The sequence below is a fragment of the Cicer arietinum genome, chromosome 6 (genome assembly GCF_000331145.2).
Source record: "Cicer arietinum cultivar CDC Frontier isolate Library 1 chromosome 6, Cicar.CDCFrontier_v2.0, whole genome shotgun sequence".
In the NCBI taxonomy this organism is placed as follows: domain Eukaryota; kingdom Viridiplantae; phylum Streptophyta; class Magnoliopsida; order Fabales; family Fabaceae; genus Cicer; species Cicer arietinum.
Genome location: NC_021165.2, coordinates 69,147,679 through 69,163,852, shown reverse-complemented (window position 1 = coordinate 69,163,852; position 16,174 = coordinate 69,147,679). Strand labels below are relative to the sequence as shown.

Here is a 16,174-nt window from a genome sequence, read left to right as displayed (position 1 = left end):
TTAGATAACATTTTGATAACTTTTGGAAAACTTTTTGACAAATTTTGAATAACTTTGATAAACACTCTGAGAGAAAAGTTTTTACAACACACAAATATTCATTGGCTAAATACATTTGTGTGAGATACTATTGTGATTGAGTCAAAGTCTTGATTTTCTTTAATTCTTTGTGGAAGACAATTTTCTGTAATTGAAGGTTTAGAAATCTAGTAAGGAAACTGGTAGCTATCTTTGTTGGTGTGAGATCATCAAGAAGAAGTTTCACTTGAATCTTGTGAGAGTTAGGCGATTAACTCCAAGGATTAGGTGGTATAGAAATAGAAGTAAGTGAGTTAGATAGATAGGCTTTGTGGAAGCTGGACAATCTGTAAAACGTTCTCAATTCATTCTATTGGAAAGGCTGAAATCTTGTTGGATTTCAGGACTGGATGTAGGCTATCAAACTGATAGCTGAACCAGTATAAATCTTGGTGCACTTGTTTCTTATCCCTACTCTTTATTTTGATATTACATAAATGTGTATTCTTGAATGTTTGAATTAATGAATTTCTATATTGATTAACATTCTGAATTAAGCATTGTTTCTGTTCTCATATATTGATAATAATTGCAACTGTGTGAATCTTGCTCCTGAATATATTCCGCTACCGATCTTTGATAATTTGTTTAATAACTCTCATTTTTTTGAACTAATAGAGGCCATTATTCCTAACATGCATATGGGTACTCCGTTCTATAGTGATTTCTATTGAGATAACCTCGAATGGATTCATCGTTTTCCTCATGTCAACCACCTAAACCTTCTGAGTTGTTGCGTGTGTAAGGAAAATAGGAAGTCATAGAAGTAAGGACTTAATTAGAACACATATTGCTCCCCGTTCTATGAAAATTCACAAAATATGAACTTAGAAAATTTTGATGTAAGCCTACCAATATAGGTCATTCCTACAAAAACGTTTTCTTTATATTAATGGGTAATCTTGTTTGTGAACAAATTCTAAAGATGTTTAGTCTGAATAATTTTAGTTTAAAAGGTTGCTATGTAAAATTAGGATACCCTAACAAGTTATGTCTTTGATAGTAATCGAGTAGTGACACCAAACTAAGTGTTAGAGTTTGTAACATGGAGGAATTTGAGTGGACCTAGTCGCAAAATTAGCGACCTGTCACAAAACATCATCCGTACTTGTAGAATTTATTTATAAGATTTAGATGAAACTCCAAGTATCGATGAATAGACTAATACATCTTTAAGATTGTCTAGACGTTATATGATTAGAGTGCATAATCGTAATAGATCAACTTTTAAGTAAACATTCTTCAAAACTCACTTAGAATTTTTTTATTGACAAATGTGAACTCGTGATATTTTCTTTCAAATACATTTGTGTTTATGTGATTTGTTAAACATGTTTAACTTATAGGGTGCAATCTACTGTGTTGTACATAATATACATAAGCACATATTACATAGGTTTCACAATACACTTATATATACACAAACAAGTTTTGCTTGTTGATTAAACAAAATCGATGTTTAAGAGATTTTTTTTTCTTGTATAGTATATTTATTATTGGTTAATGTCAATATTAATTTAATTAGGATTATGTAATATAGTTTAACTTAGTTACTTGTTAGATTAAAATAATTTGTTAATTGTTTAAAGTGTTTTGTCATGTAAAATAATAATATGTATGTTTTATGATGTCTTATTTGAGATTAACCAGATTGCAGAAAAAGAAAAAAAAAATCCAAGAGAACAACTCTATAATGCCAAAGATATTTACTAGTCCTCCTCTAGCCTGCCTAAGTCATGGAGTGCCTTCCTGGCCGCAGTTGATGTGAGTAATCCATCCTGCCTAAGACCTTGAGTGCACCCTGACAGCAGTTGAGGTGAGTATGATGTGGTAAAATATATTATTATATGATATTAGTCATTTTGTCTTACTTGAGTAATGATTAAAAATGTAAATATCAAAGATATTTTTTAAATTTATAGAGTGTTCTGATTTATTTTAATAGATATAATTAATATTTAATAATTGTTTTACTTCTTATATAGTGTGAGAAGGTTATCTCAGAATGTAATAAGTATAATAGTTGATTGATGTTGTAATTGTTTACTACTTTTATGAGGTTAAATATTAAAATTTAGACAATTTTGAGGACAAAATTTTTAAAAGGTGGGTAGAATGTAACACCCCAAAAATTGTATATTCCATTTATTCTTATTTATACTAATAATTCTATTATTTATATTTTATTGTCCTAATTCATATATTTATACAAATCTCTTAAATATTATTTAATCAAAAAATGATTGTTAGTTATTCAAGTGAAGTTTAGTTTAGGAAGTTTATATTAATGTGTTTGTTATAGTTGGGGAATAAATTAGAAATAAACTCAATAGAAATTTCAAATTCAACTTCTAGTAGCACATTTTATAGTCAAAACAAAATTTGTCATTTGGAAGGATTCGGAGGGGCGTAATTGACAATTCCCATCACACTCCCCTTTACTTAAAATCCAATTGTTTTTAAAAAAAAATTAATGAATGAAAGAAAGAAAGAGGGAAGGATGGCAGAACCGTAACATCTCAGGAAAAATGAAGAAAAAAAAAAGAGAAAAGATGAAAGAATGGAAAAGAGGAAAGAAGAAGAGAGGAGAAAAAAAGAAACAAGAGATAACACAGTAACTCCATTGCATGTCCTTCTCAAGCTCCCTCATTTCACCATCTCATCATAGAAACACTCTAACACCTATATTAGAGTAAAAGAGGACCAAGAGATAGAGTGAAATGAGAAATTATGAGAAAGAAGAAAAGGAAAGTTAGGGTTTCAATATAGGAGAAAAAGTTTAGAGTTCTTGCATGTTGAGAAGGAAGATGGAAACGTGAATTCGAAGAGGAGTTAAAGTTTCACTTGTAGAAGAAGGAATTAGAATCAAACTTTGGGGTCTCAAATCTCTTCTTAAGGTAACATAGAAAATCCTCTTAAAACCTCTCTTAGGTGTGCTTAGAGGTATTGGTTGCATGTTCCTAATATCTGTTCATGATTTGTATATTTAGGTATTGGGATAATCCTATTTAATTTAGTATCATTGATTATTAATATTGCATGTTAGGTTTTTGTATTAATTACTATGAAGAGTTGTTGTTTGATTATTGTTGTTGAATGTTGTGGTCGGATTTGTGATAAGATGATGATTGTTTAGTATTGGTAATTACTTGGTTTTATGCTGAATTTTGAATGTATTTTACTTAGTTGATCATATGAACTTTGAAAATATAAAGTTTGAAGTGAAAATAGTATGATGTTGTCTTTGAATACGTATAGGTGTATCTTTGGTATTTTGCTCATAACTTTCTCCATAGATAGTGTTTTGAGCTGATTTTGATCCCATTAGAAAATAGACTTAATTACCTACGAAATAGACACTGGTTTCATTTGTTTTCATTGAGAATTCATAGAGAAAATTATGTTACAAGTTGGAAAATAATATGTTGTCCTATTTTTGTATAAGTATACCTTATTTTGTTAAACTGTACTAATTGAATGTCTATTACGCATAATAAAAATTATATTTATAAACTAGACATCTTAGACATTCCAAAATATTATCCTTTATTTAAATCGGACATTGTTTGATATTTTAATTAAACTACCAAAGTTATAGTGTTTCTATAGAAAATGATTATGACATAGGTAAGTTAAGATGACTATAACAGAAGCAATAGAAATCAGTTTTGAGTGAAATCAATTGGATTGGAAAGTTTATTCTTATTACGTTGTTATTGTAAATTTTTATAAGTTTATATTAAATTTGCAAATTTTCATGATTTTATGAAGTAGATTATTATGTATTATGAGTTTCTCTGCATTAGTCATCTTAAATATCTATATCTTAAGCTAGGAATCTCGTTTGTGCGTGGAACCAATTGCATTTGAAAGCTTAAATATAACACTATTTTCTAGAAGTTTGATATGTTAAGCGCATGTTCCATGGTGTGAATGGATATTACTCTTATGTTATGATCAGATATATACTATATTATTATTATTATTATTATTATTATTATTATTATTATTATTATTATTATATTATGTCCAATCTTACAAAAAGAGGTTATTCAAGTAGAGGACATTGGGTGAAACCAATGTAGTCTTTATGACTTACTTGATATATTGAGTTTAAGTCATTAGATTACTCGTGTCTAGTGGCTTAAAGTGTTTGAAAGATTTGTGGCTAAAGGTAGAAGAGGTATTTGAATATGCTTATGAATAAATAGTATTATATTAATTTGAAGTATAGTTTACCGAGAGGATTTTCCATACTTAGCACACCGACATGGCTGGGAAACTTCAATAATTGTTTTTATTAAATCTATGCTACTGAGTTTTATATTCACTATGTTGAGGGTGATGTTTTCCAAGTAACAGGTAAACGTTGAAAGTCTGAGTATCCGAATTTGCTTACTAGCCATTCAATGTCATGAGTCAGTATCAGATCACGTCTTGAGTCTAGATTAGAGTCATGGTTTAATTAAGTCTCACTTGAAAATTGTTTTAAATTTATAAGTATTTAGATATTTACAAATTAAAAAATTTAGTTTCTTTTGCATTGTGTATATTTTTGTTTCATTCATGTTAAAAATTTAAGCGTTACAATAATATTTTAAAAATTATATATATAGTAAGTATTAAAAGGTAATATAAAAAATATAATAGTTAAAATTACATTGAAAAGTATAAATAATATTATTTTAGTTTTTTTTATTTAAAATAACACTAATTATAAAACGAAAGGAATAAATTTCAACCGTACTAAAAAAAATAATATTGAACCTCTACCTTATTGTACGCTGCAACAACTAAAGTATTATCTTTATATTTCTAAACCAGTGTTTTTAAAAAGTGAACAAATAAAATACAAATTGAGTTTCATTTTACGTTTTAAGATGTAACTAATTTTATTTTATTTTAAATTTTGCGCTTGTTAATTCTAAACATTCGATGAATTAATCTATTAATTATTACAAGGACAATTTACTAAAATTATTTAAATCAACTATTTTGTTTAAGAAAATTGTGCATTTAAATGAATAGAGAGTACTGTACCAATTGACCGGTGTCTACTAATTAAAAGAGCATATGAATACCAAGTTCTTTTTACTAAAATTATAGAATGACTAAGATTTATAAATAAATAAAATCGTAGGAAATAAACCTAATAAATATATATTTTATAAAGATTAGAATATATTAAATCTCTTTTTAAAAATACAGTCAACAAACTCTTTTTGACATTAGTAAAGTCCTCATGGTCATAAATATATATTAAAATGAGTCAAAAAAGATTGATAGTTGACTAAATATATAAATTTTTATTGATCAATATTTATTTATATTTATTTATGATCAGAATAGCATATAATATATGATTGTTTATTAAAAAATTTCAATCATTTCTCTCTAACACTTGACATCCCCTAAAATACTAATTTACTAGTCCATTAATCTGTTTTAACTATAGAAAAAGTGAAAAATTGTTAGGAAATTTTGATTTTTTTAAAAGTGGCAGAAATAAATCTAAATTTTTAAAGGATTTGTGGAGTAAAAATATAATCGTAGAAAGAGTAAAAAAATCATATTCGTTTTTAATTGTCCTCAGAAATTTATTTTTAGTCAAATTGTTAATGGAGTTAAAACCTCGACTATACTTTTCCTTGAGGACCATGGGCCCAATTAATAAATACACTTGGAAAATTTTACCTTGTACCGTTTCCTTTATCCATGTACCTCCAAAAAGCAAAGAAAAATATTAAAATACTCTTGTATATATAAATTTTTTTTATTTCAACATTTTCGAAACTGAAGCAAGTGTAAAAAAAAAAAATTCCGCAGAACTTGAAAAATGTTTTCCGGTATAGAACATTATTTTCGGATATCTTTTATGAAGTTTTCTCGTACACAACTTTCACTCTGAAAAATTTGAAAAAAGTTTTCCGGTATAGAATATGATTTTTGAAATTTTTTTTTTAAACTTTTCCAGAAAACTTGATTTATTTATTTATTTATTATATTAGTATTTTTTTTCAGTGGATAGCAAGAATACGTGATTTTGAATCTATGGATTCTGTTTTGGAAATGATTGTCTGAGAGAATCTCACAGGCACGATTTATGGAGTATTAATTATTAACTATTATTGAATGGTGTATTGATAGCATCTCTCGGACCACGATTTATGAAATATTAATTATTAATTATTGTATATTAATTATTAACTATTATAATACATTAATAGTGTATTAATTATTTATAGTGCATTTATAAAAATAATATAATTAAAAAAAATGTTGTGTACCGAAAATCTTTTCGAGAAAGTTTTCCAGTAATACAATTTTCCACGTACCGGAAATCTTTTTTAAAGGTTTCCGATAATAACCTACCTTCTGTACCGGAAAACTTTTTTCAAATTTTCCAGAAATAAAATGTGTACTGAAATTATAGTAAAAAAAAATTAAGAGTATAATTGGCATTTCAAAAAATTATGGGGTATAAATTTAAAAATGGAGGTACATGAGAAATTTTTCATACACTTGGCAGTGTTACGTAGACGTTTTGACCCAACTCGTCATTGATTACCTCTTTGATAACCTAACATAATTTAAACCTATTATTGATGAAAAGTAACCGAAGGATAATAGGTTTAAATTAATTATTTTTAAAATTTGTGTTAATATCCGAACTTCTTTTTATTTGTCAATTATAGTCTAATTAATCAATTTAAATGAGATTTATTCGGATTGATTAAATTATAATGAAATTTTTTTGAATTTTTGATATTTTCAATTAATTAATCTAAATATATAAAATATTAATTTCAGAATTTTTTACGCCTCCAAATCAATCTAAAGTCACTAAAAAATTTGAAAAATTTCAAATTAGTATAAACATGTTTTAATCGGTCGAATTGAACAAATTCCATTCTGATTGATTAAATTCAAAAATAATTAAATTGAATATTTGCACTTACAATTCGGACATCTTAACTCCAAGCGTGACCGTGAAGCCCATATGAAGAAACTGTGTTCCCTGAATTTGATTCAAAAATACAATTTTCAAAAGTCCATTAAATTAAATTGGTATTAAAATTCTATTAGAATAATGGTATTAAAAGATTCCGCTTCAAAAAAATGAATTGTAAAGCTCCTTATTGATAAAAAAAAAAAAACTAAATATAGATATATTCCGAGATAATAATATTGAAATATAATAATTAAATACATATTTAATAAAATATTCCAACAACATTAATTTTAACTTAGTAAAGATGGTATAATTTTTTTAATATATAGTCATGGAACATGGTTGGCGGAGTGCGTTGACAAAAAATATCAACATGAGACAAATTTAAATGCAGTCCTAAAGTCTTAGAAAAATGTTCTCCACTACACTAGCATACTAGATATCTTAACACACAAAATAAGTGAAGCAATAGAAGTGGGAGGATGATAATAAAAGCTAGATCTAAACTCTAATAAGGACACTCTCGATAAACATAAGGATTATACTTTCGGAGGCATTCACATATCCCAAATATTGTTCCAATTGCCAGCCATTGGGACTTGATCATCATGCACAAGTTTAAGATAGAGGTGTGAGGTCGTGACATCACTTAAATAGGAATAGAGTTCTAAATGCTCCTTCCACACATTGACATTGTATCACTGCCTAGAGATAAATTAGGAATAGAGCTCTAAATACTCTTCCACATTAGTGTCACATTAATTAAAATTATAAAAGAAAGACGAAAATGCTCAAATGAAAAACAGAAGAATCAGATACTCAGAATCAAAGTGATTCTGATCTTAGTGTTATTCAATGGTAAGAATCGTTACAAGATTAGAGAGCAATCGTTACATGCTTAGAGAAAGAAACCACTGATTCCCAATGAATGAGTCCTCAAATTTTGCCTCCAACTCATTATTATTTATAATAATTATTCTTAGCGTTACAAGATTAGAGAGCAATCGTTACATGCTTAGAGAAAGAAACCACTGATTCCCAATGAATGAGTCCTCAAATTTCCTCTTTTGAGTCTAAATATATGTGATAATTATTCTTAGCGTAATTTTTAATTATTAAAATATGATCAATTAAAACAATTTAAATTGTTCGTCTTCGAATAGTAAATTCAGTGACAGTCCAGTAGAATTGAGATTGAATATAGTTAATCAAAATTTAATGTATTTTTTTTATTTAATATATTTTTTCTATTTAATGCATTTTATTTAATATTTTAGTTTTTTTAATTATTTTTTTATATTTTATTTATTTACAAACTTTTAAAGCTAAAAAAAATATAACATATAAAAAATTCAAAATAAAATATATGGAAAAGAATTTGAAAAAAGAATATAATTAAAAAAAATATCCCTACAAAATGAGCAATATGACTAATTCCAAATTTTTTAGTGCACTTTTATTCAACTCTTTTAACTCAAATTCAATGCATTTAAACAATATAATTTATAACAACATATTAATACATTTTACTAATATACTATAAACTAAATATACTTTTTTTTCGACCAAAATGACATGTTTATCCTATTTTAATTGAAAAATATAATTCAAATGGCACTTCGTATTCAACTTGCAATTTGATATACAATAATCCCTTCAAGAATATGAGAAGCTTTTAGTTCAATCAATCAAAATCATTTTCGAAATCGAAGTGAATGTCTGTGCTGAAATTCACCACCCCAATTCTTCAATTCTTCATTTCTTAACCCTCAATTATTCAAAACCCCATAACCAGAAAAAACTACCATCTCAGTCTCAGTGTTTGAGGTGGTGGAATACATACACACAATGATTGGACGCAGAGAAAGAGAAGGACCCTTGATGAGGAACAACGCCCAATCTCTACGCAAATCAAGGGTTTTAACCGCTGTAGCAATTGGTATTCTAATTGGATGCATCTTAGCTTTTTTGTTTCCCAATGGTTTCATTGTTTCTCACTCTCGTCACCTCCCTGTTAAGGGATCCAAGACCCAGGTTCTATTTTCATCAAAGATTGTAACTTTCTGTTTTTTCTTTCGATTTTAAATTTTGGGTCTCGTCTTTAAATTTTAGCTCTTGCATGTTTTTCATTGACTCGATGTTTCTCTATTTTCACTTTACTTTTTTTTTGGTGTATTTGTGATAGTGTTTGATCTTACTGATTTTTGTTTACTTTAAATTTTAGAATTTAGTTAGTTAGTTGATTACCTTAGATGGATGGATGATGGATGATGGATCACTTGTATACTTAACATTTCTGTTATTAGGTTTGAAATTTGATAGTTATATATTATGTTTGGGACAACAATGATGCTAGTTTTCAACCTCTTGTTCAATGTGGCTATTTTTCCTAGATTTGTTTATGGATTTAAAGGATATGAATCATATGATTATGCACTACCAAGGAAACTAATTTTACATTGACATCTAATAAAAATCAAATGTTTTGTCACGTCACCATACTTTTGTAACTGCATTTTGAAAGTGAAGGACATTTGTTGGCAGTTAGTGTAAAACTAATTTATATTGACTATATATGCTAATTTAACTCTTTGTTTATATTGAAGAAAAAACTTCCCGTGTGGTCCATTTCTCAGCATAAGGATAAACCACTCTCTTGGAATTATGTTTGACAGATGATTAGGGTTGTTAGATGTGGCTGATATTGTTATGCTCTTTCACACATGCTTAAAAATTTAAGAGAAAGACTAGACAAGATAAGATTAGGAATGACAACATTAGAGAAAGAGTTGGGGTAGCACTTTTAGTAGAAAAGATGGTAGAAACTCGACTTAGGTGGTTTGGGCATGTAGAGAGAAGATCTGTAGATTTTGTACTAAAGAGAGTAATTCAAATGGAGGGTAATCAAATTTCTAGAGACAAGAGACGGTCTAGAAAAACTATAAGAGAAGCTATAGGAAAGACCTAGAGATTAATGAAGTGGAAAGAAATATGCTATATGATAGAATGTTGTGGCGTCATTTGAGCCATGTAGTCGACCCTACTTAGTGGGATAAGGTTTGGTTGTTGTTGTACAAGTGGTTTTCTTTTTCTTGCGTAATGTTTAGGCAACAACTTTTTGCCTTGATTTGTATAGGCAAACATTTCTCTTTGTTTTACTGGCTTTTGGTTTACAGATCGTTCTATGAAAGTTGCACAACAGGCATGATTTTTATCATAAATTTTATTTTGGCAGGAAATCTCAGCTGAATGTGAATCCTCGGATAGAGTCAACATGTTAAAATCAGAGTTTGTAGCAGTATCAGATAATAATGCTGAACTTAAAAAACAGGTCAGGGAGTTGACCGAAAGGCTTAGGCTTGCCGAGCAAGGGAAAGACCAGGCTCAAAAACAGTTTCTTGCATTGGGTAAACAGGTTAAAGCTGGACCTTTTGGTACCGTCAAGGGATTCAGAACCAATCCTACTGTTGTTCCTGATGAATCTGTGAACCCGAGATTGGCAAAGATATTAGAGAAAATTGCAATTAATCGAGAGATCATAGTTGCACTTGCAAACTCCAATGTGAAGGAGATGCTTGAGGTCTGGTTCACCAATATCAAGAGAGTTGGTATTCCGAATTATATAGTTGTTGCTTTAGACGACGAGATTTCCAAATATTGTGAATTAAATCAAGTTCCATTTTACAAAAGAGACCCAGATGAAGGTATTGATACTATTGGGAAAAGTGGAGGGAACCATGCTGTCTCTGGGCTTAAATTTCTTATCTTAAGAGAATTTTTGCAGTTGGGATATAGTGTTCTTCTATCCGATGTCGACATTGTCTATTTGCAGAATCCTTTCAATCATCTATACCGGGATTCAGATGTAGAGTCCATGAGCGACGGTCATGATAACATGACAACTTACGGCTTCAACGATGTCTTTGACGAACCGGCAATGGGTTGGTCTCGATACGCCCATACCATGAGGATATGGGTTTACAATTCTGGTTTCTTTTATATCAGACCAACCATTCCTTCAATTGAGCTTTTGGATCGTGTGGCGACACGACTTTCCAAGGAGAATGCATGGGACCAAGCCGTTTTCAATGAAGAACTCTTTTACCCCTCACATCCTGGCTATGAAGGGCTTCATGCTGCCAGAAGAACAATGGATATATACCTCTTTATGAACAGCAAGGTTCTTTTTAAAACAGTAAGATATGATGCTAACCTCAGTAAATTGAAACCGGTAATTATTCACGTGAACTACCACCCCGATAAGCTTCCACGAATGAAAGCGATTGTTGAATATTATGTTAATGGGAAGCAGGAAGCTCTCAAACCTTTCCCTAATGGCTCAAGTTGGTAACCTTGTTTATGCTGCTAGGATATTATGTGTCTCAGTTATTTGTTCAAAAAAGTTCCAAAGTACATTATATGAGTGATAAAGCATAGGTGTAGGTCAAAAAATATATCATTTTATCAGCACATTGACTTATGCTTTTACCCCAATTCTGAGACTGTTAAGTTTTTCCCTTTTTCTTTCTTTTTTGTTGTGGTTATTTTGCACTTGATCTAGGTGGGTCTTACATAAGATTTCTTCTGTAACATTTGTTGTATGCTAATTTAATTTTTTATTTTATCTCATCCTCATATGCAATACACATTGTTAGCAAGCTTGTGTGCAATGTCAAGGGGTTTGGAACCTTAGGCAAAGGTATTGGAAAGTACATGAAATCAGAACCATTTGTAAAAGAAAAAAAAAATGAAACTTGGAATGACATTTATATGAAACTAGAGAGGACTTGGACCCCCTTTTTTCTTTCCTTTTTTTGGGAGTTTTATAGCATTGTGTTGTCTTTTTTTGCATGAAAGATTTCTTTCAAAAGTTGTATGTTCATGCATATCAAAGCCTTCAAGCAAAACCAGGATAATCATAAAAGTATTGCTTTAGTATTTCCATATTTTTTTAAAACAATAATAGTCTAATCAGATGAATTCACATGTAAATATCTTCCACATTCACTCATATTACATTTATTTAACTCTCTGATTTTATTTATTTATTTTTAAAATAGGACCTTAGTAATCTAGAATTTGACCAAGAAATAATTAATTAATTAATTAAAGTATAATCAAGAATTGTTTTAGTTAAAATTTAAAATCAATAGGATAAAAAAATGAAGTCTTAGTTAACTTAATAATTAAATTTGCAAGAAGGTTGTTCATTTGTATTTGTACCTGCAATTATTCTTAGTTGGAGACAAGATGGAGTAGTTAGGTGTAACTTACCAATAATTGCATAATATTATTGACTTCCAACATATTTATCAAAACAATTTAATGATTTCATATAAAATAATTGGAATCTTGCCAAGGAAAAAAGAAAGAAATTTCAGTTTGCTACCCCAAAAATAACATTATCTTTTGAAGATATAATAGTTGGAAGCTGTCAACAAAAATGAAATCTTAATATATTAATATCATTTATCAAAGGTATCACCTAACTTCTAGTCAGTCAACACACCCATATTATATTTGTATTATTTTCTACTTTCTTATGTTTTCTTTAATTAGCTGTTGAGTTCTATTTCATTTTAGAAGATATATATTTTGTTTTCTTGTTTTATTATTTTTACCATCTCTCCTATTAAAGTTTCAAAAAAAAAAAACTATAAAAAAAAAAAGTTAAACATTATGCGACGAATATTATTATTTGATCAAAGAACATAATAATAACAATAACAATACTTTTCAATAATAATAACAATAATAATAACAATAATAATAATAACAACAACAACTTAAAAAGATGGTGACACCACGTTGTGTTTTGGACTTTCGTTAACAAATAAATAATATGAATTTGTGTTTTTAATTCACAAGATAGCATGCCAGCAGATAGTCATTTACTAATTAATTTAATTTAATCTTAAATTAAAATTAATACAGCTCATATAAGTGAAGTCTAATCCAATCTCCTTCACGTTACATTGTTTTCCACCCACCTCTGTCTTTTTCTTTTCCTTTTATTTTCGTTATAAAATTCAAATTAAGTTATGAGAACCAACATTTGATTCATAATAGTAACTTTAATTCTAATATCTTGTTTGTCAAGAAAAGTCAAAAACAAAGTATAATATTCCTTTATTTGCACATCATTTATTGAAACTATAGTCTTAAACTTAATTATCAAAAATATATTTGACCGATTGAAATTTCAATGGGGAAAGGAGGTGGTTGCATACCAAGCAAGAAAAAATCACCAATTACCGATCAAGAAGAGAATGAACAACAACAACAACAGCCTCTTAGTGTTGAAATTGAAACCCAAATTCCAAAAAAAGATGATACAACAGCAACAAGTAGAAGCATAGATGTAGTAGTATTACCAACATCAACATCAGAAGCAGTGAAAAAACTGAAACTTTACATTGTTTTCTACTCAATGTATGGCCATGTTGAATCATTAGCAAGATCATTGAAGAAAGGTGTTGATTCTGTTGATGGTGTTGAAGGTGTTTTGTACCGTGTTTTAGAGACACTTCCTAAGGAAGTGTTGGAACTGATGAAGGCACCTGAAAAGGGTGATGATGATGAGGTTCCAATTATATCTGCTGAGAATTTGGTTGAGGCTGATGGTTTGTTGTTCGGGTTTCCGACGAGGTATGGTAGCATGGCAGGGCAGATGAAGGCGTTTTTCGATTCGACAGGTCAGTTGTGGAGGGAGCAGAAGCTTGCTGGTGTTCCTGCTGGTTTTTTTGTTAGTACTGGAACTCAGGGTGGTGGCCAAGAAACCACAGCGTAAGAGGGCTTTTTATTTTTTTTATTATTTTGTTTTATGCATATTCAAAAGTTTATCTATGATTATAATTTTATTGATTCTTTACAACATGATTGAAAAAGGGCTCTAAAGTCTAAAGTTGCTTTTGAATAATGTATTATATTTGAGACAAAAGTTGAGATTATGTTTTTTATAAGAAAAAATTTAGTTGTTAGTATGTCATGTTAGAGTTTGAGTTTTGAATCTCAAGCTTGTGTTGTTAGGCAATGGTTGTGGCTCAATTGACAACATAGTTTCAGTTTGTGGGTGAGAGGATCAAAATTTGATCCCTTTCAAAATAGCCTCTTAATAGAGGCTGAAAATTTTGTGATTAAACCTTCAGTCGAAGATTAGTCCTATAATCAACCTGAAGAGTTAAAGTTGAGGGAACCAATGATAAGCCAAAGTGGTGATTTAAAAAAAAAGAGTATGAAATTGGTTAAAACTTGTTGCAAAATGTTACAAACAATAATAGTTGATCAAAATTAGGAGAGTAAGTTTCATACAATACCACATGTGGTTTTGCTTTGTATTAATTTAGGAGTGGGGTATGATTGAAGGACTTTTTTGGATTATAGAGGATCTTAAATGTGATAAAAAAATCTCCACAAACTAATAAATTAATGTGTGGTGGGAGTAAATAGATAAATTTTTTTACAAAAGATATTATTGTGTTGATTGCAATGTATATATTGTGATAGTTAATATCATCATCATGAGTGGGACACAAACCTTATACCAATAATAGTAACATGCTTTATGTGACTACTATATTGTAGTTGGACAGCAATAACACAATTAGTCCACCATGGAATGCTCTATGTTCCTATTGGTTACACTTTTGGTGCTGGAATGTTTGAAATGGATTCAATTAGAGGTGGATCTCCATATGGTGCTGGAACCTTTGCTGGAGATGGATCAAGACAACCAAGTGAAGCTGAGCTTGCACTAGCAGAGTATCAAGGTAGATACATGGCTTCAATTGTCAAGAAGTTAGGCCACAAAAGCTAGTTTCTTCTCAAAGACCTTAAGAATTTTATTCAATGCTATGGTGATACTCAAATTCAAATGTTGTGTTTATTGTTGGTATAAGATTGGCAGGATCATGATGAACCTTGTCTTTCTCATCTAGAGAAAAAAAAATGTACACATTGTAAACTTCATATTTTTGTGATTCTGTTCTCTTCATAATAAATTTATTACTAAGGTATATTTTATGGAGATTCACAAATTTTAATACTACCTCCAATCTTATATGTAAGAAAAAGTTGGACCAACGAAATACTAAATTTAAATTCTATTTATTTAAAGAAATATACAACTATACATATTTCTTGATCTCAATCATTGATTTGAGATCGATTGGGTCACATTACCAAATTACTTTTAAATCATCTTTATTGTTGATTTGAGATCAAACAATCAAGATCAATAAATGTGTCACACATTTACTCTATGAAATCCAAGTTCGAGGTCAAATGAATTTCGAGACAAAAATACTTATAAATTGGTCTTTTCAAAATTGTACTCCCCTAAAATGAAATATAAGAAAAAATTATATTTAAAAAGTTAATGTATTTAATTAAAAATTAAGATCAAATACATCAATTTTTAATATATTCTTTTTGCATATATTTCATTTCAAATGAAGTAGTTCACAACAATAATTATATTCAAAACATCTAGATTTTTAAAGGATTATGCAATTTTATTGTAAGTGTATTTGTGATGTACTATAAGTCGAATATACCATAAACAATATCTGTTTTACAATATCAATAATCATAATGTACCATAAGTTTGTAACTTCAATACAAAGACTATATTTTCTCACAAAACAAAGTCAACATGACATTTCCTAGAAAATCAAGTACTGTGGAATCAAATATTAGAAAGGAAATTGATAGCAAGACTAAGTGTGTAAGTTGTAGTTCATTCATCTTTAGCCCTCTTAAAATCAAATTTAGGGAAAATAGTTTGAAGTTACATAGGTTCACATTCTATTGCACAATATCAAAGGTGCATGTGGTATAAGTTTATGAAAAAGTTTGAAGTCAAGTGCGTTATTTGGTGCAATTTCGATACTTCTTTTATTGACGGGAATAACGAGTAAAAGAAGTATCGAGAGCACATCGAATAACACAATCATACTGTAAAACTATTGATACATGATCTTATTTGTTAATGTCATTTGTGTCATCTCAATCCTTCTTTTAGCGACACAAAAACACAAGATAAATAAGGAAATATATATATATATATATATATATATATATATATATATATATATATATATTATATATATTTTTTTACACAATTGTGTATGTATATATATATTT

General features: G+C 28.9%; 2 protein-coding genes across 2 annotated transcripts; both read left to right on the top strand.

Annotated features, from left to right (window-relative positions):
* The first annotated feature begins 8,646 nt into the window (after positions 1 to 8,646).
* On the top strand, positions 8,647 to 11,659 carry LOC101493457 (arabinosyltransferase RRA2-like). The gene is made up of 2 exons (XM_004507357.4): positions 8,647 to 9,064; positions 10,266 to 11,659. The coding sequence occupies exons 1-2, from the start codon at positions 8,879 to 8,881 to the stop codon at positions 11,379 to 11,381; spliced, it is 1,302 nt and encodes a 433-aa protein (XP_004507414.1). The 5' UTR covers positions 8,647 to 8,878; the 3' UTR covers positions 11,382 to 11,659.
* A 1,414-nt stretch (positions 11,660 to 13,073) lies between these two features.
* LOC101492797 (probable NAD(P)H dehydrogenase (quinone) FQR1-like 1) lies at positions 13,074 to 15,056 on the top strand. The gene is made up of 2 exons (XM_004507354.4): positions 13,074 to 13,816; positions 14,615 to 15,056. Exons 1-2 carry the CDS (start codon positions 13,236 to 13,238, stop codon positions 14,844 to 14,846), a joined length of 813 nt encoding a protein of 270 aa, XP_004507411.1. The 5' UTR covers positions 13,074 to 13,235; the 3' UTR covers positions 14,847 to 15,056.
* The last annotated feature ends 1,118 nt before the right edge of the window (positions 15,057 to 16,174 follow it).